This window comes from Megascapheus bottae, chromosome 4, assembly GCF_031878675.1.
Source record: "Megascapheus bottae isolate mThoBot1 chromosome 4, mThoBot2.hap1, whole genome shotgun sequence".
NCBI classification, from domain to species: Eukaryota; Metazoa; Chordata; class Mammalia; order Rodentia; family Geomyidae; genus Megascapheus; species Megascapheus bottae.
The window spans coordinates 45758146-45784716 of NC_143512.1; the positions used below are offsets into that span (position 1 = coordinate 45758146).

At 36.9% G+C, this 26571-nt stretch overlaps 1 protein-coding gene across 2 annotated transcripts in view; it reads left to right on the top strand.

Annotated features, from left to right (window-relative positions):
• Fcho2 (FCH and mu domain containing endocytic adaptor 2) overlaps positions 1-24431 on the top strand; it is a 98597-nt gene extending 74166 nt beyond the window's left edge. Inside the window, exons 19-27 of one of the 2 annotated variants that reach the window (XM_090331815.1) lie at positions 4195-4324; positions 4960-5019; positions 10588-10699; positions 11830-11985; positions 13023-13155; positions 14416-14615; positions 15664-15728; positions 21560-21724; positions 22027-24431. In XM_090331815.1, the coding sequence (XP_090187941.1) occupies positions 4195-4324; positions 4960-5019; positions 10588-10699; positions 11830-11985; positions 13023-13155; positions 14416-14615; positions 15664-15728; positions 21560-21724; positions 22027-22049 (1044 nt within the window). In that variant the 3' untranslated portion in view covers positions 22050-24431. The remainder of the gene's footprint in view (positions 1-4194; positions 4325-4959; positions 5020-10587; positions 10700-11829; positions 11986-13022; positions 13156-14415; positions 14616-15663; positions 15729-21559; positions 21725-22026) is intronic. The other variant, XM_090331814.1, reaches the window with a different exon arrangement.
• Positions 24432-26571: the final 2140 nt, after the last annotated feature.

Here is a 26571-nt window from a genome sequence, read left to right on the forward strand (position 1 = left end):
TAGTGCCTTTCTGATTTTCTGGTGGTTAATTGGACATAAGAGTCTCACAGACTTTAATGCCTGGGCTGGCTTTGATCCTCAGATCTCAGCCTCCAGAATAGCTAGGATTGCAGGCATGGGCCACCATGCCCAGCTCCTTATTTGTTATTTTTCTAATGTATAAGTATTTGTCCCAAGGCACTGAAGTATATTTGTTACAAGTACAAATTTATTTGCCACATATTAGTGGATCAACATTAGGCAAAGTATTTACCTTGAGTTCTGATTTCCTAGTAGATAATGTGGGTGTAATTATATTTTATTGTCATGACAAATAATTTCAAGTGTATAAAACACTAATGACTTTGTTGAGTGTTAGGTAATTGCTCAAACATTTATTACTAAGCATATCAGTAAAAATTATAGTATACATGTTTCTGCTTCTCAGTTGAAAATGTTTGGAAAATGTCTTTCTATATCATGAATAATTCTATAACTTTCAAACTTATTTTAAGTAGTAGAATTTTTGGCAAGTAATTATAAATTCTTGAAGTTGGTGAAACTATTATAATTAAGTCCTTTATATCACCTTCTTTTCCCTGACCTCCATACTTGAATCTTTATAGAAAATACTGTAAGTGCTTCCAGGAACACCATTTAAAGTAGTTAGGATATTTCATTGTCCAAAGTGCTCTGTCTTCTACAGTCAAAATTAAATTTCTAAAAGAAATTTGACATTTATTTATTTATTTTTTTTTTTTTTTTTTGTTGGTTTGTTTTGCCAGTCCTGGGCTTGGGCTCAGGGTCTGAGCACTGTCCTTGGACTTTCTCAAGGCTAGCACTCTACCACTTGAGCCTCAGCACCACTTCCAGCTTTTTTCTATGTATGTGGTACCGAGGAATTGAACCCGGGTCTTCATGCATGCTAGGCAAGCACTTTACCACTAGGCCAAACTCCCGGCCCTTGACATTTATTTTTAAGATGTCATTATTACACAGTACCTAATAAATGCCTGTTTTAGCATTTGTAAACATTTATTATTTCCTTAGGAAAAAATTAAAAATTAAATTTATAGACTAAATAGACATATATAGTTTCAGACTCTTGATAATTATTACTGCATTGGCCACCAGAAAACACACCCTTCCCACCCCAATGGATAATGTTGTTTGTGCTAGAGTGTGGTGCTCAAAATGGGATCCTAGGCTGACAATATTGGCATGTTTACTGGTAATTCAGCAGAAGCTGTGTCTTTTCCTCTACCCCAGACAAGTCAGAAATCTATTAATGCATTCTGATAATGCATTCATATTTGAGATCCACTGTTTTAAATCATTACTACTCAAGCAAGCAGTATACGTGATTTTCAGCTTTCTAGGAAGCACATTAAAAAGAGGGTTGGGAGCATGGCCTAGTGGTAGCATGCTCACTAGCATGCACAAACCCCTGGGTTCAATTCCCTGGAACCACATACACAGAAAAAGCAGGAAGTGGTACTCAAGGGGCAGAGTGCTAGCCTTGAGCAAAAAGTGTCCCAGGACAGTACCCAGGCCCTGAGTTTAAGCCCTAGGACTGTGCAAAGGAAAAAGAAAATTGTTAAAAGATAGTGAAATTCATTTGAATATATTTTATTTACCCAGTTTACCTAAAACATCATTTTAGTATGTATTCAGAATAAAAATAACTAGTGGAATTTTATATTTTTTATGTGTGTGCTTTCTTTAAAGTCTACTCTACTTTTCAAATCTCAGTAAACAGAGCCACATTTTAGTAGCTATTATTGTACTAGATAGGGCAGTTTTAAAAATAAGAGAAAACCACTTGAGAATCTTTTTTTGCCTTTTCCTTGAGAACTATAAAATAGACTGTAAAAATATAGCTACACTTTACCATCTTGCTGTATTTTTTTCAGTGTAGTGAGTTACTAGAAAGTTGCATTCTAGAAAAAAAAGTGTTTAACAATAAATTAGTTAGGATATAACTCATTAACAATAAATGAGTTGTTATAAAACAGTATATATAGTAAAAGTTAATTTTCATGGAAATAGATGTAAGTTAGGCCAGGAGTTTGGCCTAGTGGTAGAGTACTTGCCTAGCATGCACAAAAACCCATGTTTAATTCCTCGGTACCACATACATAGAAAAAAGCCAGAAATGGTACTGTGGCCCAAGTGGTAGAGCTCTAGCCTTGAGAAAGCCCAAGGACAGTGCCCAGGCCCTGAGTTCAAGGCCCAGGGCTGGCAAAAAGAAAATTAAAAAAAAAAAGTTTTTATTAATACAGTGAAGAGTTGACCAATTTATGTATTAATACTTATAGAATTGTTTTCGGGTTTGTCTTTTTTACATTGTTCACATGAAAAAAAGATAGTTTTGGGGCACTTTAGACAGCCTGGGCGCTGTCCCTGAACTTTTCAGCTCAAGACTACCGCCCTAACCCGGCCTGGGTACTGTCCCTGAGCTCTTTAGCTCAAGGCTACCACCCTACTCTTTTTTTTTTTTTTTGCCAGTGCTGGGCTTGAGTTCAGGGTCTGAGCAATGTCCTTGGACTTTCTCAAGGCTATAGCTCTACCACTTGAGCCTCAGCGCCACTTCCGGCTTTTTCCTATGTATGTGGTACCAAGGAATCGAACCCGGGTCTTCATGCATGCTAGGCAAGCACTTTAACCACTAGGCAAAACTCCCAGCCCACCACCCTACTCTTGAGCCAAGCCCCACTTCCCATTTTTTAGAAGTTAATTGTAGTTAAGAGTCTCAGGTCCCTTTGTTCCCGGGCTGGCTTTGAACCTTAATCCTCAGATATCAGCCTCCTGAGTAGCTAGGATTATAAATATGAGCCACCACACCTGGCTGGTAAATATTCTTTTAGAAAAAAAATACAATGTCCAACATCCTAGGAAAACATTGCTTATGTATTACTAAAGCAATTAGAAATTAGAAAAGAAATGTATTGATTTTATATTTTTCAATTGTTTATGGTTAATTACAAAAGTAGAAAAAAACACACAATTAAGATTTTTCTCAACTAGTAATGATGTTCCTGCGTGTAATCGTAGCCAGTCAGGCAGCTTAAGGTTCTAAGCCAGCTAATAAATAATTAATTCGTCCTGAACCCATCTGAGCAAATAAAATGCTAGACTTGGTGGCACTTGCTTATCAGCTCAGCACACAAGAAGCATAAATAGAAGAATAGTGGTCTGGACAGGCCTGGGCAAAAAGTAAAACTCAATTTGAAAAATAACAAAAACCAAAAGGGATGGCTTGGGGTATGTCTCAAGTGATAGAGCACTTGCCTAGCAAGTGTGATGCTTTAACTTCAAACCTCAGTTACGAGCCCCCTTCCCACTAAAAAATGATTTTCTTAAACTTTCATATTGGGCAAACTTTTCTTAATAAGGAATCATTACAAAGAGTTACAAAGGAAAATGGGGATTGATTTGTAAACTCAGAAGTAAAAGGTAGCTGAACATTGGTGATTGAAAATCTGTAATCGTAGATATTCAGAAGGATAAGCTCTCAGGATTGTGGTTTGAAGCCATCCAGTCCACAAGACTCTTACCTACATTTAACCACCCAAAATGATATAAGTGGGGCTGTGGCTCAAGTGGTGTAGCACTAGCATTAAGCAAAATAGCTCAAGGACAACATCTAGGTCCTGAATTCTAGCCCCATGAGAAGCCCCCCAAATTAAAAAAAAAAACAAAACCAAAAAAACACCTTTGTCCTCTGTCTGTCTATCTATCTGTCTGTCTGTCTATCTATCTATCTATCATGTAGTTTTTTGAAATACAGATGGTGGCTGGAGTCGGTGGCTCACACCTGTAATCCTAGCTACTCAGGAGGCTGAGATCTGAGGATCAAGGTTCAAAGTCAGCCTTGGCACTAAAGACCATGAGACTCTTTATTTCCAGTTAACCACTAGAAAACTGGCACTGTGGCTCAAGGGGTAGGGCAGTAGCCTTGAGCTGAAGAGCTCAGGGACAGTTTCCAGGCCCAGAGTCCAAGCCCCATGGGGGTGGGGGGGGAGAAATATAGATGGTGTTTTAAGTGCAATGACCCTCTTGATTAGTTATTTAACTATTTCAGCTTTCATTGTATTAAGAGTAGCTGTTTGGGGCTAAGAAATAGTAAATTTGAAAGCTAAGCTTAGTCATTATCTTAAAAAATACTTCCCAACAAAGAAGGAATTATTTTAACATAAAAAGTTTGTTTTTAAGCCCAGGCCATTCAGCCCACCTGTAACTTCCAACACCAGTCCACCCCCTGCCGCTCCCTTAGCCCGGGCGGAAAGTTCTTCCTCTATATCGTCTTCTGCTTCATTGAGTGCCGCCAATACTCCAACAGTAGGTAAGTGAAACCCTGTATAAAAAAGTAACTCTGGAGGTGTGGTTCAAAAAGTAGAGTGCCTGACTAGCAAAAGTGTAAAGAAGTTTTGAGTTCAACCCTGTACTGACATTTAAGGAAAAATAACGTCCAAACATGATACTCACCTGTTTTATTTACCTTCATGTGTAGCACTTTTCTATCCTATAACTTCATGTAAATTGAATTTAGCAACTTCATTTTTATTTGGTTTAATGAGCACTATGTTTATATACTTGGTTTCATAATTTTTATTTCTATAAGAGTCTATATTTTAGTCATAAAAATACAGGTGGCTCCTACTCAGGTAATCTGTAGTTCTTTTTCATTACCTAGATTAGAGCTTTCTATTTGTGATGGGAACTGAGTTATTTTTTGTTGAATTGGAACAAATTTGCTCATGGTTTCAGCCAGTGCTGGCAAAAGGAGAACCAACAGTAGATGACAGATCTGCAGGCAAGGCCATTGGGTATGGATTTTGTATAAGAGACATTCTTTAAATCTACCCCCCCAATATTATTTGTCAAGACATTTATATAATTCTGTTTACATTTGACATTTTGCTTCTTGTTACTTGAAAGTGTTTTCCTACAATATTTTGTTTTATTTAAATATAATAGAAGATGATAATTTGATTGGGACACTCTCTGAAATTGAAAAGCACTGTGAGACATCACCAGGTATAGTATCAAAAGCAAGTGTTTATGTTGACTAATGATGCTAAAGTGTATCTAAAATATTTTGTTACATAGTTTTTCCTTTTCCAGCAATGTTGATGTCTCAGAAATCAAGAATAACACTAAGATTAACTATCTCAGTTTTGTGCTAATTATGTCCAATTGCTGTACAACAGTCATTGACATCAAATCCTTAGTATAATATTTTTGTATTTTCTTCTGTCTCCCTGCCCTCCTCTTTTTCTCAATATTAAAATTTGTCAAATCTGAACTCCAGAGCTATCTGAATAAGAAAAAAAGTAATTACAAAAGAAGCAGGAACCAGGCACCCATGGGACGACATCTGAGGATTCAGATACAAGCCAGCCAGGGCTGGCTGAAAGACTTTCCTCTCCAACTGACAAACAAAAATCTGGAAGTGGAGTTGTGGCTCAAGTGGTAGAACACCAGCCTTGAGTGAAAAAACTGAAAGATAGCACCCAGGCCTTGAGTTCAAGCCTCTACCAAACTCCTCCTCCCCCAACAAGTTATAACATAAACTATCAAGATCAAAGGTTGCTATGTGAAAATCATAAGATAAAAGTAGTGGTAGTTAGTGGGAAGTGAGGCTCAGGTTTTGTGGCTTAAATAAATACCCACTCTTAGAGAAAGATACACTGCATTTTTACCTCAGATTTACTGACTAAGCAACATTATTGGAATTGGAAACAAAAATGTTCTAATTGGAATATTCTAATAAAGTTCAGATTTCTAAAAAACTATTTAAAAGAATATTGTAAGTGTAGTTGCTTAGAGACAAGTAAATATTTCATCTATGAATTTATTTTCTTAAGGTATGTACAATATGATCATGAAAGGAAAATAAAACTAGAAAGTACTGAAATTGATATTACCAAATGCTAATAGATTTTGAGTTGTCTCCCAGTCTTCCAAACACTGGTTGTATATTTGCAAATATTTCATAATAGTTATGAAAACTTATAGGGAAATTTTCCATGTTATATGATCAGAATGGCAGATTGAAAATAAAACGTTACTATTTTGTTTTTTTGTACTGGGTTTGCCTGGTACTTGTACATGCTAGTCAAGTGCTCTACTACTGAATTACATCCATAGTCCTATAGATTTCTTTAGCTATTTAAAGCATTAGCAGACATTAATGTTATACTTGACTGTCTACATATTCATTGTGTAGGTTGCTCAAGAAAAAAATAAGAATTTCATATTTATTAAAATACAGGCAGGGGCCTAGAGCAGGGCCTAGTGGTAGATTGCTTGCCTAGCATGCACAAAGCATGCACAAAGTACTGATTCCTCGATACCACATACACAGAAAAAGCCAGAAGTAGTGCTGTGGCTCAAGTGGTAGAATGGTAGCCTTGAGAAAAGCTCAAGGACAGTACCCAGGCCCCAAGTTCAAGCCTCAGGATTGGCAAAAAAAAATAAAATACAGGCAACCCTTGCTACATAAGTATGGTATTTGTATATAACCTCTATAGTCTCCTGTGTGCATTACCATCTTTTGGTTATTATTTATATTGCATACTATAAGTGATTTTATATTTAATTATATTTATAATGCATAATGTAAATAGCTATATTACCTTGTATATAGAAAGGCTAAGAAAAAAGTCTGTAGATGTTCATGAAGCACAATTTTTTAAAAAAAAAAAAAATGTTTTCAGCCAGGTGTGGTGGCTCACGCTTGTAATCCTAGCTACTCCTGGAGGCTGAGATCTGAGGATTAAAGTTCAAAGCTAACCCCCAGTGGGCAATGAAGATCATTAGATTCTTATCTCCAATTAATCACTAGAAAAGGGAAGTGGGGGTGTGGTTCAAGTGGTAAGGCAGTAGCCTTGAGCTGAAGAGCTCAGGGACAGCACCCAGTGCTCCCAAGCCTCATGACATATATATATATATATATATATATATATATATATATATATATATATATGTATGTATGTATTCAATCCATGGTTAAATTTATGGATATATAATTCTTTGATATAAAGGGCCAGCTGTGTAATTTTCTTTAACAAAAGATAATCGGACTGGAGACACAGTATAGTTCAAGTGGTAGTGGAGTGCTTGTCTGACAAGCAAGAGGCCTTAAATTTAATACTCAGAACCACAAAAATAAATGCAATAAAAATAAATGCGTGGTCTAGGCACTGATGGTTTGTGCCTCTAATTCTAGCTACTTAGGAAGTTAAGGTATAGAGGATCATGTTCAGAGGCAGCCCAAGCAGAAATGTCTCTAAATGATTTTACTTCCAAAGTAATCAGTGAAAAACTGGGCTGAAGAGGCAGCTTAAGTGGTAAGAGTGCCTCCCTCAAACAAGAAATGGGACAAGTAGAGAAGGCCCTGAGTTGAAAAAATGTTGTTATTGGCAAAAAAACAAAACTCAGAAGATAGCTGAGTAGTAAAGCCTTAGGCCTTGGTGTGATCCTCAGTATGGACCAAGACATATATGACAGAATGACAGTGATGTACCATTACTATGGAAAATGTGTTATTCAAAAATTATATATAGGTTTACATATGATCCAGCAGTTCCACTTTTGGATATATACCCAAAATAATTGAAAGCAGAATATGAATATATATGTATCTATGGTCAAGGCGCTGTCCCTGAGCTTTTTTGCTTAAGGCTAGCACTCTACCACTTTGAGTCACAGCACCACTTCTGGTTTTCTGGTGGTTTATTGGAGGTAAGAGTCTCATGGGCTTTGCTGCCAGGGTTGGCTTTAAACCTTGATCCTCAGATCTTAGCCATCTAAATAGGACCAGCATCTAGCTTACCTTCTTCTCCTTCCCCTTCTCTGTCATGGGACTTGAATTTTAGAGCCTAGGTACTGTCCCTGAGCTGTTGCTCAAGGCTAGTACTCTAGTGCTCTACCTCTTTGAGCCACAGCTCCACTTCCAATTTTTGTTTTTGTTTTTGCCAGTCCTGGGCCTTGAACTCAGGGCTTTGTGCATGCTAGGAAAACATTCTACCACTAGGCTAAACTCCTTGCCCACTTCCAATTTTTGAGTGGTTAATTGGTGATAAGAATCTCATGGGGACTATTCTGCCCAGGCTGGCTTTGAACTGCTGTTTTCAGATCTCAGCTTTTTAAGTAGCTAGGATTATAGGCATGAGCCACTGGCACCCAGCTTGTGCACGCACGTTTCTCCCCCCCCACTTTCTTTTCTTTTCTTTTTTTTTTTTTGGTCAGTCGTGGGGCTTGAACTCTGGGCCTGGGTGCTGTCCTTGAGCTCTTCAGCTCAAGGCTACGTCCATATCCCTTGAGCCACAGCCCCACTTCTTCTTTTCTGGGGATAAGAGACTTTAGTGCCTGGCTGGCTTTGAACTGTGATCCTTAGACCTCAGCTTCCTGAGTAGCTAGGATGATAGGCATGACTTTGGTGCCTGATTAAGCTCTTTTTTTAAGTCATGATTTATTTATTATTTTTGCCAGTCCTGGGCTTAAGCTCAGGGCCTGAGCACTGTCCTTGGATTTTTCTCAAGGTTAGAGCTCTACCGCTTGAGCCTTACTTAGCACCACTTCCGGCTTTTTCTAAGTATGTGGTACCAAGGAATTGAACCCAGGTCTTCATGCATGCTAGGCAAGCACTCTACCACTAGGCCAAACTCCCAGCCAAGTCATGATTATTTTATTTCATTTTTCAAATCACTTTAAGTGTACACTTGTCTTTGTTATGAGCTCCTGCCTAAAGACACTGTATTCTCACCAGTATTGTCATACCTTAGAAGAATTTCTCAATGGAAAGAATTAAAGAATATATGTCTTGTTATTACAATGTGAGCTTCTGTCTTTGTTTGCTGCAAGTTTGACTCAAGTAAGAAAATTTCTTAAGAAATGAGTAGAAAAGAAATGTTAAGTGCTGGTGCCTTACCATTTGAATCACAGCTCCATTTCTGGCTCTTGGGTGGTTACTTGGAGATGAGTCTCATGGACTTTTCTATCCAGGCTATTTTTGAACTATGATTATTAGATCTCAGTCTCCTATAGTTAAGATTATAGATGTGAGCCAACAGTACCCAGCACCAGTGCACTATTTCTGGGAGATGTATTAGGCTTAAAAACAACAACAGAGTCAAACAAACCAAAACCCCAAACCTGAACACGGGTATAGGTATCATGGTTTGAATATTAAGTGTCCTCCACGCTGTCACAGAAACTCTTGGTCCCTAGCTAATAGTCTTAATTTGAGAAGTTGTCTTTGGTCCCAGAGGTTATGGTCCTTCATCCCTTCCTTTCTCTGCTTCATGTCAGTCATTCCAGTGGGAATCTTGAGGTGTGATCACTGACACTATACACTCCTGCCACCATTATTTTGTCCAAGCAACCAGGGACTGAACTCTGAAACAATGAGAAAATAAACTTCAGTTCCTTTTAAGTTGTTTATTGGGCATTTTGCCCATAAAAGTCATTTATATAATATGATAAATCTATTCATATTTTGTTACACTTTTAAAATGCTGATCTTTATTTGAATTGACTCTCAAAATGTTTTGTTTTTAAGCAATATTAATAGTTAAATGTGGAGGCAAGGTAATGTAATAAAGGTTAAGTATACTTAGTCCAGAAACATGAAATTTGTAATTTTTCAAAATTCAAAAGTTTTTGAATACTTACATTGCTTTAAAAGTTTCAGATTGGGGCCGGGAGTTTGGCCTAGTGGTAGAGTGCTTGCCTAGCATGCACAAAGATCCGGGTTCAATTCCTTGGTACCCCACATACATAGCAAAAAGCCGGAAGTGGTGCTGAGGCTCAAGTGGTAGAGCTCTAGCCTTGAGAAAGCCCAAGGACAGTGCTCAAGCCCTGAGCCCAAGCCCAGAACTGGCAAAAAAAAGTTTCAGATTTTGGGACTTTTCAGATTCTGAATTTTTGTGTTATGAATACTCAGTCATTAAGGTTTATGCAAATATTTCTAAACTGTAAAACAATCTTGTTTCAAGCATTTCAGATAAGGAACATTTAAGCTGTACAAGCATCCAAAAGGTTTAAGATAATTACAACAATAATGAGTCATGTGTGGAACATTGGTTTTTTTTTGCTGTTCTTTCAGTTTTGGGGTTTTTTGGTCAGTGATGGTTACTTGGAGATGAGTCTCATGACTTTCGTGCCTGGCTAGCATTGGACTATGATCCTAAGATCCCAGTCTCCTTTGTAGCTGTAGGATTACAGGCGTGAGCCACCAGTGCCCAGCACAACATTGTTTTTAGAGACATAAGTTACATTCAAATGTTCAGTTGAATGCCATGAAGTATTGAATTGAAAGAATTTGGTATTTGTGAGTTTGGGAAGCCATACAAGTAATTTTAGCTCTTTAAGTCAAGGGCCTTTTCTTTTTGATGCTCCTTAAATTTTCCATGCCTTGCCAACTAAAAGGAAACTCCATATGTTTCTCCTAGATCTTTGTCCTTTGTATTAGTTCCATTTGTTTGTAAACTCTAGGTTTACACTTGGGCAACATTGAGACCAGCAGTTAATAAGCCAGTTGTGACAACCTAACATTGTGATCTGACTGAAGGATATAACAGTGTATTGTATGTATTCTAGGTGTGTCACGGGGTCCCAGTCCTGTCAGCCTTGGAAATCAGGATGCCTTACCTGTAGCAATAGCCCTTACTGAATCTGTTAATGCCTACTTTAAAGGAGCAGATCCCACAAAGTGAGTTTTTTAAGTTTTATATGTGTATGTACAGATATGCATGTGCTGGCCAAGAGGAGGGACTTGATGGTAAATTTACTTTGATTTTTTTCATAGTTTTTTGTTTGTTTGTTTATCTGCTTTTTGCTATTTAATCGTAAGGATGTCTCAAATTTAAACAATGCTATGAAAAGCAGTGAGTGATAACTTCCCCAAGTTTATTACAATCTTGCCTAAGTTGTTTGATCATGACAACCCATCTGATGGAATATCTGATAAAAATGACATTTCCTGGGCTGGGAGTTTGGCCTAGTGGTAGAGTGCTTGCCTAGCATGTATGAAGAGCCAGGTTTGATTCCTTGGTACCACATAAATAGAAAAAAAGCCAGAATTGGTGCTGTGGCTCAAGTGGTTGAGCTCCAGCCATGAGAAAACCCAAGGACAGTGCTCAAGCCCAGGACTGGCCAAAAAAAAACAAAAAAACCCAAAAGACATTTCCTGTAGACACCTACAATGTGTGGTTTCTATGAGGTTCTTGCAGAATTATTCAGTACCAAGCCTTTAAAAAATTACGTTTGGTACCATTTATGGAATGTTCCGTAAATGAATCAAGTCTTGATAAATGAATCCATTCATTCTTGAAATGTTTGAGTACTTACTATCTCTAAGACTTGGGATAGTTGCTGAGGATAAAGTTCTCTCCTGAACTGAACCTGCTTTATAGTAAGGAAAAAAATGTCAAGCAGATATTGATGTTTGTAATAAACTAGGGTAAGAAGATAAATAATATATTTTAGATAGAGTAACCAAGGGGATCTTTTTGAAATTAGATTTAAGCAGACATTTGAGAGATCTAGAGGAGCGAACTATACAGGTTTCTGGGGGGAGATCTTTCTAGGGGAACAGTGATTGGAAGGATCTAGGGCAGAAGCATACTTGACATATTCCAGACATCGAGGTGAATCATATCATTGAATAGAAGGGGGAAAGTGGTCAGAGATGCATCCAGAGATACCAGATCAGATTGGGCAATGTAGATCTTGATCAGGAATTTATATTTCATTTTGAGGAAATAATTTATCCATAATTACGATAACATATACATATAAGCCAAATATGCCTTTAAGTACTTGTCAACATCCCAATTTCAGGTGTATTGTGAAGATAACTGGTGATGTGACAATATCATTCCCAAGTGGAATTATTAAAGTCTTCACTAGCAACCCCTCTCCAGCTGTGCTATGCTTCAGGGTAAAAAACATCAACAGACTTGAGCAAATTCTTCCAAATGCACAACTTGTGTTCAGGTTTGTGTACTTTTGTCATTAACTGTGAGGTTTCCTTTCTTTTCTTTTTCTTTTTTTTTTTTTTTTTTTTTTTTTTTTTTTTTTTTTTTTTTTTTGTTGGTCATGGGGCTTGAACTCTGGGCCTGGGCACTATCCCTGAGCTCTTTAGCTCAAGGCTGGGGCTCGACCACTTTGAGCCACAGTGCCACTTCTAGTTTTCTGGTGGTTAATTGGAGATAAGAGTCTCATAGACTTTTTATGCCCAGGCTGGCTTTGAACTAAAGTCCTCTCATCTCGGCCTCCTGAGTAGTTAGGATTACATGCATGAACCACTCACACCTGGCTCCGTGAATTTTTGTTTTGTTTTGTTTTCTCTATGCTTCCTTTTCATTTTTTCGAGTTTTCTTTTTAAGAAATGTTTTCCATTGTTTTGGGATCGGGGAAGGCAGAGTGGTAGAGAGGGTTAAATTGTAAATGTGTGGAAATGTAACCATGAACTAACATACAACTAATTTAATAAAAATATATGGACAGATTCCGAAAAAGAGACCTTTCCTTTCTCTAAAATAATACTCTTAAAGGCAGTACAAACTATTCATTAATATTAAACAGCCTTCAGTTCTCTTTTGATTCATTTGATTCATTTTTGTGTATTTTTTTTTTTTTGCCAGTCCTGGGCTTTAGCTCAGGGGCTGAGCACTGTCCTTGGACTTTCTCAAGGTTAGAGCTCTACCACTTGAGCCTCAGCACCACTTCCAGCTTTTTTCTATGCATGTGGTACCAAGGAATCGAACCCGGGTCTTTGTGCATGCGAGGCAAGCACTCTACCACTAGGCCAAACTCCCAGCCCCCTCATTTGATTCATTTTTTTTTATGCTAGTAATGGCTTTTTTGGGGGGGGGGTTATGTTCCATTCTTTGTCCTTTAATCTTAATTTTCCCTCATCCCACTTTTTAGTTCAATTCCTCCTAGTCTTTTCCAAGTCACTACATTACTATTAGAGGCAAAGGAAAGGGGTAAGTAAAATAAAATAATGAAATTTTTTTTTATACATACAGTGATCCATCACAGTGTGATTCCAACACAAAAGATTTTTGGATGAACATGCAAGCTGTTACTCTCTACCTCAAGAAACTATCAGAGCAAAATCCAGCCGCTTCTTATTATAATGTAGATGTATTAAAATATCAGGTGAGTGTGGTGTCATTGTAAAAACCCTAAATTTAAGCATTACCCAGTGAAATATAACACATTAAATGAATAACTATGTCACGGCCAAATGAGGTTCATTTTAGAAGTGCAAAGCTGTTTCAGAATTAGAAAATTTATTAATAAATGAATGGGTATTTCAACCAACTTTATAAAATGTTTTCATCCGTTTGTGATTAAAATATTGAATAAAAATAGACGTGAATTTGTATTTAACCTGTAAGGGGCTGTGGATGTAGTGTAACGATGGAGTACTTGTCTAAGGCCCTCGGTATGATCCCTAGTACTGCTATCTCCACCAAGAGAGAAAATAAGGGAGGGGAAGGGAAGGAAGGAGAAAGAAAAGGGGGAGAAAAAGAGTAGGGGAAGGGATGAAGAAAGAGATGAAGAAAGGGTGGGAGGGAGGTAGAAAAGAAGGGAAAAGACTGCCAGTGATAAATTTCCTGTTTTATATATTTCTGTATTTCCTGTTTATATACTTCTATAATGTTTGACTTTTTTTTATTACCTTACATTAGAGAATCTGGCTTAACATATTGTATCTTTACTATGTATTCAAATCAATTCACTCTCTTATCACGGTTTGGGTTTTTAATAGGGTAGTTATATTACAGAAGGAGCATAAATCAGATGATTATACGTATGAAGTAGAAAGTGTTTCCTCTATTATAAATCAGTTCTTCTAATTTATAATGATATAATTCCGTATGAATGTTGAGAGATTCTCTGATTAACACAAATCACCAGATAACAGGCTGATTCTTGAGCACTTTTCCTAAGCTGTGGAGTCAGATTTTTTTCAGTTGGGTTCAGCAATGCACTGTAAACCTACTCCATGTCTTATTTCTGTGCAGGAAATCCCAGGTCAACATGCTGAGAGTGAACTGTATTCCTGTGGGCTACGTCTGCTTTACCTGATAGCAGATAGACAGTACCTTTCCTACTTGATTTTGATTCTGTAATTTCTTTTTTTGCCAGGCCTGGTCTTAAGCTCAGGGCCTGAGCACTGTATTCTCAAGGCTAGAGCTCTACCACTTGAGCCTCAGCACCACTTCCGGCTTTTTTCTATGTATGTGGTACCAAGGAATTGAACCCTGGTCTTCATGCATGCTAGGCAAGCACTCTACCACTAGGCCAAATTCCTGGCCCTGAATCTGTAATTTCTTATGTTCAAAGGTCTGTGTCATAAACAGGATTTGTTTATTCTTCAGGCTAAAGACCAAATTCATTTCTTATTTTAAGGTAATATCAAATGGCATCCAGTCCACTCCACTGAATCTTGCAACATACTGGAAATGTAATGCCAGCACCACAGATCTAAGAGTGGATTATAAGTACAACCCAGAGGCTATGGTGGCACCTAGTGTGCTTTCCAACATACAAGTAGTAGTACCAGTGGATGGTGGAGTCACAAACATGCAGTCCCTTCCCCCTGCAATATGGTAAGTTAAATGTATTTCTAAATTCGTGCTACATTTTTACAGTCCCCAACTTTTAGAACCCATGTTCTGAAATTTGTAAGTTTGAAAAGGTTTTTGTGCATTTTCCCATAAAACCACACCATAAAAGATACTGCTCATTGGGGCCGGGAGTTTGGCCTAGTGGTTGAGTGCTTGCCTAGCATGCACGAAGACCCGAGTTCAATTCCTTGGTACCACATACATAGAAAAAAAAAGCCAGAAGTGGTGCTGAGGCTCAAGTGGTAGAGCTCTAGCCTTGAGAAAGCCCAACGACAGTGCTCAGGCCCTGAGCTCAAGCCCAGGACTGGCAAAAAAAAAAAAAAAAAAGATACTGCTCATTTTACTAATCAAACCACTATAAGTAAAAATCCAAAATAAATAAAACTAGTTTTGATGTAATTACCACCAAATATGAGTGATTCTATACTTTTTCCCTTAAGCAAATTGCTTATTCTCTTCACAATATTAATATTTATTTTAGAGGATTAAACATATCCTATGGATTTGACAGATACTGTCATATCTATAGGAATATCTGTTTGCTTCATTTTCATTAGTATTAGTTGCTCCATCTTTAACCACATTTCTTGTCCTCTATGCTAATAGCAATATAGACTAACAGCCCTTATGTTTGCCTCTGTATAATAGCAGTGTTGGTGAAGGTGTGGGTCAAATGGTAGAGCACCTGCCTACCAAGTGGGAGGCACCCGAGAGCAAACCCCAGTACCGCAAAAAAAAAAAAAAACAACAAAAAAAAAGTGTTTTCCTTAACTGAAGTACAAAGACACACACATTCTGCGTCCCTTTTCTCTGACTGCTAGAAATGAGAAACATCGTATGGTTTAGTAAACTTCCATTATTTGAAAAAGATACAGCATTGTATTTATACTATATCATGAACAGATTTGCACCAATATTTAATTTAGCACTGTAGTTGTGACATAAATCTTATTTATTTACTTACTTTCTGAATATTCATCCATGAATAAGATACTATATTGGAGACACTGAACTTTTGTTCTTACCACAGGAATTCAGAACAAATGAAAGCCTTTTGGAAATTATCTGGTATTTCAGAAAAATCAGAAAATGGAGGTAAGAATATGCTTCCTTTTTATTTTTGCTTTTACCAAGAGTTTATTTCCTCTTTTGTTCAGTATCACTCTTGTGTGCTTTCCCTTTCTTCTTTTTTTTCTCTGACTCAGGACCTGTTAACTTTGTAGGCAAGCATTAGACCACTAAACTACCCTTCCCATCCCCTTCAGCCTCCATTGAATTTTTAGGCATATTTACAGGTTTCCCTCTGGAATATCATGCCTTCAGTTCCTGAACTGGCCACTAGGTGGAATTAATACCTTAAATAACAGTGGACCAGCTAAGATTAGGAACTCTCCTCCAGATTTCTTTCTCTGGGAAAAGAACTTGTTTTGTTATAACATATATAAGTGTTACATAGATGCTTCTTATATTTACATGTTAACATTAAAAAAAAGCTTAAATAAGCAGAAATATCTAGGCCAGGTCAATAACCTCATATTACTGATTGAACATGCCGTTTGCTTCATCCTATCAGTGGCCAAAATCATGTACAAGCTTGCACATTTAATAAGTCTGCTTTCCTGCTTTATCTTACTAAGAGAAACTCTCCTGGTTATTTTCCCTGTTAGTACTAATCATAACCACCTTCAATTCTGTGATGTGATTATTTTAAGGAGAAGCAAGCTAAATAAACCTGCATCTATTTATGTTAGCAATGCTAAGGAAAGATATCTGTTAGTTGATGACTCCAGTACCCCCTCCCCGCCGCCCAACTCAACTCAGAACTGGAATTCAATCTAGTAAATATTTTTTCTCTTCATTAAAAGAGAAAGCTAGCCAGGCCCTGGTGGCTCACGCCTACATTTGCAAATTGCATGACTTTGAAGAAGTCAGTTAATGCCCCTGAGCTGTGTTTGTTTTTAATTAAATTAAAGTTAAAACAGTTTAATTAAAATATCACCTAGCTACTCTGGAGCCTGAGATCTGAGGGTTACCCTTAGAAACCAGCCCCTGGCAGGAAAGGCCACAAGGCTCTTATCTCCAGTTAACCAGCAAGAAGTAGAGCTGTGGCACAGAGTTGTACAGCACAAACCTTGAGCACAAAAGCTTAGGGACAACAACCTGGCCCTGAATTCAAGCCCTGTGACTGACCCCCCCCCCCAAAAAAAAAGAAAGAAAGGTGGGTGTTGGTGGTTCATGCCTGTAATCCTAGCTACTCAGGAAGCTGAAACCTGAGGATCATGGTTCAAAGCCAGCAGTAAATGCTATGACCACCAGAAAATCAGAAGTAGGTCTGTGGCTCAAAGTGGTAGAGCCTTAAGCTGAAGAGTTCAGGGACAGCACCCAGGACTAGAATTCAAGCCCCATGACAGACCACAAAAAAAGAGGTGGGGAAAGCAAGATGGAGAGGGAGGGAGGGAGAGAGAGAGAGAAAGAGATGGGGGAAGGAGAGATAGAGAGGGAGGGAGAGAGAGATCTTTTGCTTCCTTTTGGATGCCTAAGTAGCTGTCAATGTACTGTAACTTTATCTATTTAGTAGCCATTTGGGCATTTTCAATTTTGCTTAGCTCTGAACATTTTGTTCATATCAGTAGTTTTTGTCTAATATTTCTGTCTAAAAGAACATGAGCATATTTGCACTGTCTGTTCACTTATATCTTTTAAGCAGACTCAAACTTGTACTAGAGAATCACTCTTTGAGTATAATAACCAAGCTAAACTTCTTGCTGTTGGGTATGTAAAGTTGGTGCTTCTAACTGTCCAGCTACTTTGACTTTTAGCCTAGCTATATGGTTTTGGGGAACCACACTGAAGTAAGTCAGGAATTATACTAGCATTTTGGGTTTACAATCAGCTAGCAAGCAAATTAGGATGTCTTTCATCTACTTAATGAAACTATGCTATAATTTAAAATTCTTACCAAGAAAGGAATTTGTTCTGTCAAAAATAATACCCCAATTTTTTGGTCAGATACTTTAATGTTAGTTTTCCTGTACTGTTCAGATATGAGAATGTCTATGTGAGGAAATGGAAAAATTTCCTAAATGTGGTTTTGACATGGTTAGTCAAGTCTTTAAAAAGAAATAAATTCAGATGCTGTGAAATAGAAATCTATTTTTCTTTTCTGGCTCTTTGTACAGAAATGCAACAGTAACTAATTCTAAAGTTTAAAGATTGTCAAAATAGGTGTTTTTCACTCATGGTGGAACATTCACAGAACTAAATTGCCTATCAAGTGTTGAAAGAGTTTGGCAGATGTAGTGATACACATCTGTAATACCAGCTACTTAGGAGGCAGGAGGAAGGAGGATCAAGTTCAAAGTCAGCGTAAGCAAAATTAGACTAACTCAAATACAAACAAAAGGACTGGGGCATGGGTCATAGGGTAGAGCCCCTACTTAGCATAACCAAAGTTTGGGTTCAGTCCCCAATATCAACACACACACACACACACACACACACACACACACACACACACGTGTGTAATCCTAGTAACTCTGGATACTGAGATCTGAGACTCTCAGCTCAAAGCCATATCAAGAAGGAAAGTGTGTGGGATCCTTACTTCTGATTAACCACCAACGAGCTGGAAGTGCTGTGGTTCAAGTGGTGAAATGCTAGCCTTGAGCAAAACAAAACCTAAGAAACAGTGTCCAGCCCCTGAGTTCAAGTCCCAGGATGGTAGGCACCCCACACACACACACCCCAAAAACAAAAACAACCTTGTGCCACAGTTGAGAATTAGGAATTAGGTAGCAGTTCATATCCACTTGGATCTTTACTACCAGGCACAATAAGATGGGATGGCTCACTTGTAACATCTCATTCTACACTTCTCTTGGCAGTATTAAACTTGGATACAGAGGGAATCATGTGATCTTACTCAGCAATCCTATCTAGTTGCCTTAAATCAGGAACCCTCTAGACTCCTGCTCCTTTTTCTCCTTCTTGATTCAAGCTCAACAGAAATGCATTCTGTTCTTTCCCTTGGCCCATTTCAACTCCCCTCTTCCTGTCACTTTAGAGTCCTAAATGGTTTCACTGTTAATATGTCTCTTTGTATCTTTTTCCACTCCTCCCTTCTAGAATACTAGTTTAGGAGAGAATATTATTTGGGTGTTTTCTCTGAAGTCATATCATAAACTTCTTACCGGGCCTGGTCCTTGTTTCTCTTCTTGTATCTTGGTCTGTAGCTATTCTGGAACAGAACTTCTCTCTTCCAAAGGCAGTATATCCTTCCAAAGGCAGAATATCCTTTGAGATATTCTGTCATGTATCTGTAGTTACTTCATGAGACTCCATCTCAACCAATGACTGAGCATGGTGGCATGTACCTGTCATCCAAACTATGGCGGGGGGGAAGCACAGTGGTCTGACACTGTAATGTGTTGCTGTCAGCCTCAAAATAGTGATACATAGGATCAACAAGCCCAGATGGGCATGGGCAAAGCGAGACGCTGTCTTGAAAATAACCAGCACAACTAAAGGATATTATGGTGTGACTCAAGAGTGCTTGCCTAGCAAGTAGAGCACTTTTAAGTTCAACCCCCAATACCAATAAACAAACACATTCACCACCATCACCATTTGTAACTGCCGGAAGAGTGGTACACTTTTGAGCCCAATGGCTTCTCCTTGGCAGCATTTATCATACTCATTATAATTACTGTTCGCTTTGTTTCTGCCATGCTGTTAGACTGAGGCGTGTTGAGCAAATGATTATATAAATAAGCAAGTACTTTTTGAAATAGCTAGACAAGTAAAAATAAAAAATAAAAGTGGGTAGAAAATGATCATGTTGATCATTTCCCCCTAGTAACTACTTTTCCTTCCTTTTCTATTCTTATAGTCTGGTACTCAGCAGTCATTTGTTTTTTGTTTTGTTTTTGTTTTTATGGTTTTGGTCAGTCATGGAACTTGAATTCTGGGCATGGGCACTGTCCCTGAGCTCATTAGTTCAAGGCGAATGCTCTACCACTTTGAGCGCCATTGCTATTTGCAGTTTTTGGTAAATAATTGGAGATAACCGTCTCATAGACTTTCCTGCCTGGGCTTACTTCAAACTGTGATCCTCAGATCTCAGCTGTCTGAGTAGCTAGGATTAGCGCTAGGATTAGAGGAACCACTGACACCTTGCAGTCGTTTGTTTTCTTCTTTATACTTCTACATAGGATTTCCCTTTGTGCTGCCCTCGATTATATCTAATTCCTTTTTGCAATAGAAAAGATCTGTAAAGGCAAAGGAAAACATGAATTAACAGTATTTAGTGAAAATTTCAGACTTATTAAATACAATCTGGTTTGGAATAGGACAGTGGTTTCTTTTACTCATCTCATGAACTTAGTATGGAATGAATAGAATTTAGCTTATGTGCTCATTTGGCTTTATTTGGTAGCAGTGTACTTTTTTGCATGCTAATACATTGGACTTTATTAAATTAATATTAATCGACCATTGGAAATATTAAAATGAACCAAAAGTTCTGATCATACTTCAGACATGAAACACACTTAAACAGATATGTGGAGGTTGAATCCAGTGAATCTCAAAAGAGAAAACCAGAAAATAAGACCATTAAAACTGTTTCTATAGCATTGAGTAAAATCAAACACCAGAATAGAATGAGACTTAATTAGAATTGGAATGACCATGTGTCAGGTGTTTCTATACCTGTGACTTAGAAGAATTTTTTAAAAAATATGTTAGGAATATCACTACTAAATATATTAGACTTAGAAAAAATATAACTTATAATATTACTATGACTTTCATTGTGATTTCTATTTAGAAAAATCTCTTAATGAAAATGAGATCCAGTGCCAAGGGATTAACTAGCAAAATAATTTTAGATGAGATAGAGAAGATAGATCACAGGTTTTGAGAAAACAGAGATTTTTTTGGCTGACATGGTTTAGTGAATGCCCTATGTATCTACATAGCTCTTTCTTCCTGTAATACATATTCAAGTTTCTGTCTTAGCATGCATGAAATCTAAATCCTTCCCATATTTGAAAGGCATACCTGTAAAGCACAGAAACATTTGTGTTTGTCATTCTTACACTTCCAGTTCTCATAATGTGAAGATACTCAAGACTTTAAAGAATTCAATTACAGGGGCCGGGAGTTTGGCCTAGTGGTTAAAGTGCTTGCCTAGCATGCATGAAGACCCGGGTTCAATTCCTTGGTACCACATACATAGAAAAAAGCTGGAAGTGGTGCTGAGGCTCAAGTGGTAGAGCTGTAGCCTTGAGAAAGTCCAAGGACAGTGCTCAGGCCCTGAGCTCAAGCCCAGGACTGGCAAAAAAAAAAAAAAAAAAAAAATTCAATTACAATCTGTATATATATATATGCATACATATATGTATGCATATATATATACATATATGTGTGTGTATATATGGCACATATGTATGTATCTATATATATGGATTCAATTACAATCAGTATATATATGAGATTGTAGGTGAATTCTAAAGTACATATTATATATGTGTACACACACACACACACACACACACACACACACACACACACACAGGGCAGGCCAAAAACTTGGAAAGATGGGTTTGCAGATTCTTTGTTTAATAATAAAATACACAGTATACTCATATTTTGTAATTATTTGTATTTTACAAGTGCCATTTCAGATACTTGCAATATATTCTATATTGAATTGGTACATTTCAAAGGTATATTTAATCATATGAAAACAACAAAGGAAATTTACATAAATATGTTTGATTATATCATCTCTCTTTTCTGGTAAAAGCCTCAGGTGACAGGATTTCATTATCAGTCCTTTTGAAATGTTTTTCTTTTTGTGCTAGTACTTTTTGTGGTAGCAGTGTATTTTATTCCACGTAAGTCCTTTGTTCTTTTCTTTGTAGGTTCTGGGTCCCTGAGAGCAAAATTTGATCTTTCAGAAGGGCCTAGTAAACCCACAACACTTGCAGTACAATTCCTCAGCGAAGGGAGTACCCTGTCAGGAGTAGACATTGAACTTGTTGGCACTGGTTATAGGCTTTCCTTAGTAAAGAAGCGATTTGCCACTGGTAAGTTGGGAGGACTTGAATTGCTTTATGTACATGGGAAATACTTGTATTCTAGCAACTATTAAAGAACTACCAAGTTTATAAACTAAAGTCATGGAAAATTTTTTGTTTCTTTGTACACGGTAGAGACACACCTACCTGGTAAGAGTGTTCCTGTGGTCAGTATAGCTGAACACCTGTGATGTGATTCTCATGTAAACAACAGATGGGAACTAGGTGCTGTGTCTGTAACCACAATGAGAAATGTCTTCTTCCTGTGTATTAGAAAGTGTAATTACAAAGCTGTGCTTATTGTTTTTCAGGACGATACCTAGCGGATTGTTGATGGACCTATGAAAGTGGTTAGCTCCAGGAAATAGTTCGAACCTGCCATTCTGCAGTATCTGTTCTTTCCAAACACTATTCTAAGTTGTATAATGTCTTTAAAACTTCATATTTGAGAGCTGACTACAACAAATATTAAATCGCACTTTCAGAGTGAGTCATTGAAAGAAACAGCACTGAAATGGTTTTCTAAGCAGTAATGATCAAATGCAATATTCAAGAAGCACATTTATTCAGATTCTCAAGTGAAAATGAAGTTTTTAATAGGCTGAAATTTTGTTATCTTTAATGTCTGTTTTAAAAAGGGGGTTATAGTGTTAAAAATGGACCTATAATTTCAAGAGAACAAGCACAAAATAAGTTAGCTTTCTGTAAATTCGTAGAGTCAGGTAGCTCTGAAATTTCTTAAGTTTGATACTCAGTGGATATGAGGAGATATGAATTCTTATATTTTGAATAACGGTCACTCAAAACACTCAATCAAATTGAGTTATGTGCCATAATGTAGTAAGACCAGAGTCCAAGTGGTATGCAAAAAATATATAATTTGATTCTCATCACATACTAATAAAGTGTAAGTGGTATTTTGTATAATTTTGTTAAAATTCTCAAGTGCAATGTGTTTTAAAATAAGCTTGCAAAAGACAGCAGAAAACTTTTCTTCTGCATTTAATTAACTTTATAAAAGTTATGATTGTTTTGATGGAATTAATGCTGTAGATTTAATTTATTTTTATATGTTTTACATAATGTGTGCCTTTTAAAACAATAACAAAACCCAGAAATGTGCCTATCTACCTATGTCCATTAGTGTGCCTCATGTCCTCACAGCCAGATCTTCCAGAAGCTTCCAGTGGCCAAGCAGTTTTACAAGATAATTGCAAATTTTATAAATACCTCTGTCCTACAATTGGGAAGGGAATTCAGACTGACTAAAGAATAATTTATTCTTAACCCTGGCTCACTTCTTTAGTGATAACACTGTAGCCACTAGAAAGAGAAACAATTTTGTGATAACCTCAGATGTTTTACATGAATCTCACGGAAAGTATGTGAAACAGACAAATTCTGAGAAAGTATGATAATAAATTGGCAACTGTGGTGTTTAAGTCTTGTTAGCATTTCTTTTGACCCTCTTTACCATTGAAATTTCAGTTATTTGCTGATTGGTTTGTGGGCCAGAATTTTGAAGAATTTTATGAGTATTACAAAGAAAGATTAATTTTGGAAACAGACCAAGTTTCCATTTCACTTGTTTCTATTTATTTAAACAATTAGAAAAATTATCCGTTTTTATGTTTTTATTCCTACTTAATTCCCACAAGATAAAAATAGGTAAATTATTTGAAGTGATAGGTTGGCCTAACCATTTCTTAAACTGGACTACTAGTAGTAAAGAAACCCTCATTTTAACAAGTCCTGATTAATTGAAAAAAATGTTTTACACAAAATCGCATAAATTACAAATGGGAATTTTATTTATATTGATAAATACCAGTGTCTTTCATTTTTCATATTAGAAGTAATACTTTGTTATGTTATAATTTATATAAACTACTAATTCTGCTAAACATTACAAACGGAAGCCTTTTTACTACCCATTTATGTAACATATTGTTATACTAAATACAGAGGAAATCCACACCTTAGAAATGTATAACACAGTATGTGCATTTTTATATTCAGTGTTAGTCCCATTATAAATTTGACTAAAGCAACAAACAAATAAGACACTTTGCTAAAATGTTAGTGGTTACTAAGTAGCAAAATTAGAATTTCTAACTCTTACATTGTGTTCTTTAAAATGCCCATTACAGACCCTTCCTGGAATTTTAACTGTAAATCTGCTTTGCAATCAAACTGCTTTTTGGGGGCAGTTAATATTTTATTATTGGAATTCTGACACTTATACTCAACTTGTTTGTTTTTAATCAAGTATTACTTAAAAATGTGCAAATTAGTGAAATGGTTAAACTTCTGCACTTTCTTAATTATCACAGTCTTCATATTAAGTATTGATATATAAATTTGTATTGGGTACAGGTTATAAGTTTGAAGCCATATGAGTTTATATTGATTTTTTTCACTTAAAAATCTAATGGAGTTAAAAAAAAAAACAGTAGGTTTTTCAATGGGAAATGTATGAGCAAGCTGGTTCTTGCTTATGTATAGTAATAAACATAGTAGCTGCCTCTTTAACCAAGAACTTGTAAACACAGAACTCTAACAAATGTGAGTTTTTAAGGATTGTTATTTACTACTTTGGGTTGTAATTAGAACAATGCATATCTTCCAAAATTTTGTAAATATTTTTGATTTTTTTCATAAAATGTAAATTTTACATGAAAGTCGTACCCTTAATAAACATGTAATATATAATTTATTGGTTGGCCTATTGTGTCTTTGTGCCCTTACTGACAGCAGTAGCTATGTAGTAGCCGTCAAGAAAGTACGTATAGGCAGATGAACTTTGTATCATCGATCTTGTAGGCACATAAATTGAAATATTACTTAGTTTTCATGGGTCATATCAAAAAACTTTGGAGTATTATATATTTCAATTAATATTAAATTTTAACACAATTTTAAAATATACTTTTCCAAAGGATTACCAAGCCTGTCACAAAAGGGCAGATTAAGAAAGGAACGAAAGAAGGAAATGAGAAAAGAGAGAATTTATGCTAAATATTAAAATTTTTGTTAAATCACAAAAACAGTTTAGTCCAAGCTAGGAAACTTCTTGCCATTTCTTGCCAGGTGTCTCTCAAGCTTCTTTCTTCACTACCCTCAAACTCACGTCTGTTCAAACAAAGGATATCTAGCTGTGAGTTGTTCCTACAAGCAGAGTGGCTGAACACAGTGCTCACATCAGAGTTGAAGTAGGTTTGAGGAGTTAACCATGCTCCATACAACCATTTGGGGAACCAGGCCCCTTCTATTTTGTGATTCTGTGGAAAACCTGTCCATTTGGCCAGGAGATGTACATACAAAGACTTGGAGTTTTCTTCTTTCCACCTATGCTACTTGAGCCATGATGTGAGCATGGCTGTAGCTTGCTTCAAAGAAAGATGGGAAGTTAGATGTGACTAAGTTCCCGAAAGAGTACATGATTTTGATCAGTAGTAATCTTCTGTTACCTGTCCCATCTCTAATTTTCTTACTGTGCTTGCTAGTGACTGTGGAGTTCTGTACTAACGTTTTATTTTCCATGCTTTTACTATTTGTAGGTATTCCTATTTTTAAATATAATCTGACTTTTCTCCCGTACTTTTTCTAATGATTATTTCTGAATCATCATTTGTAATAACTAAGAATTCATGGTTTATCTTTAGTATTTAAGGGTTTTTTTTGTTTGTTTTTGTTTTTGCTAGTTCTGGGGCTTTAGCTCAGGGCCTGGGCACTGTCCTTGAGCTTTTTTTTTACTCAAGGCTAGCACTCTACCACTTGAGCCACAGCACCACTTCTGGCTTTTTCTGTGTATGTGGTACCGAGGAATTGAACCCAGAGCTTCATGCATTCTAGGCAGCACTCTACCACTGGGCCATACTCTCCTGGCCCCATATTTAAGAGTTTTATATGTGAAAACTGTTAGCTCGAAGTATCAGAAAATAATTAGGAAATAATTTAAAGAGACCTATTTTTTCTAATATTTTTAAACTTTATTATTGTAGAGGTGATAAAGGGATTACAGTTACATCAATCAGGTAATGAATACATTCTACATTTCCTTTTGTGTGGTGTCTCCTGTGCTCTCATTGTCTCCCAGTACCTCCCTCCTGTGTCTGCCCACAAGTTGTATACTTCACTTTCATCAGTATCTAGTGAGTTCCACTGCTGTTCTTTTTCACCCTTTTTCCCTCAAATTCTATGCCCTCTTCTTACCCTCCCAAAGATATACACATGAACACACCATATATAAGGTAAAGAAGACAGAACCTTCAAAAGCTTTTGTTTAAAATAAAAAGTACTTTGTGGGCCGGAAGTTTGGCCTAGTGGTAGAGTGCTTGCCTAGCATGCACGAAGACCCGGGTTTGATTCCTCAGTACCACATAGATAGAAAAAAGGCTCTAACCTTGAGAAAATCCAAGGACAGTGCTCAGGCCCTGAGCTCAAGCCCATAACTGGCAAAAAAAAAAAAAAAAAAAAAAAGAGTACTTTGCTTCCATATTTTGGAGTTTGTTTCCTTATGTACATTATGTAAATATGGAGAAGCACTTAGGCATTGTACCTTTGTGATTCTCTAAGAATATCCCCTTTCGGTCTTACTGTATGTGAGTGTCTAGAATCCTGTATAATTTGTTATATTCGCAGTGCATTTTAGATCTAACTAATACATATCAAAGAGATGATGTGTTGAACAGTAAATTTGCGTAACTTTCCTAGAGAGCAGTTTGAGTCTTTTCACAAAAATCAGTATTAAGTCAGGTATGGTGGCTCACACCTATAATCCTAGCGACTCAGGAGGCTGAGATCTGAGGATCAAGGTTCAAAGCCAGCCTGGGCACAAAAGGACCTGAGACTCT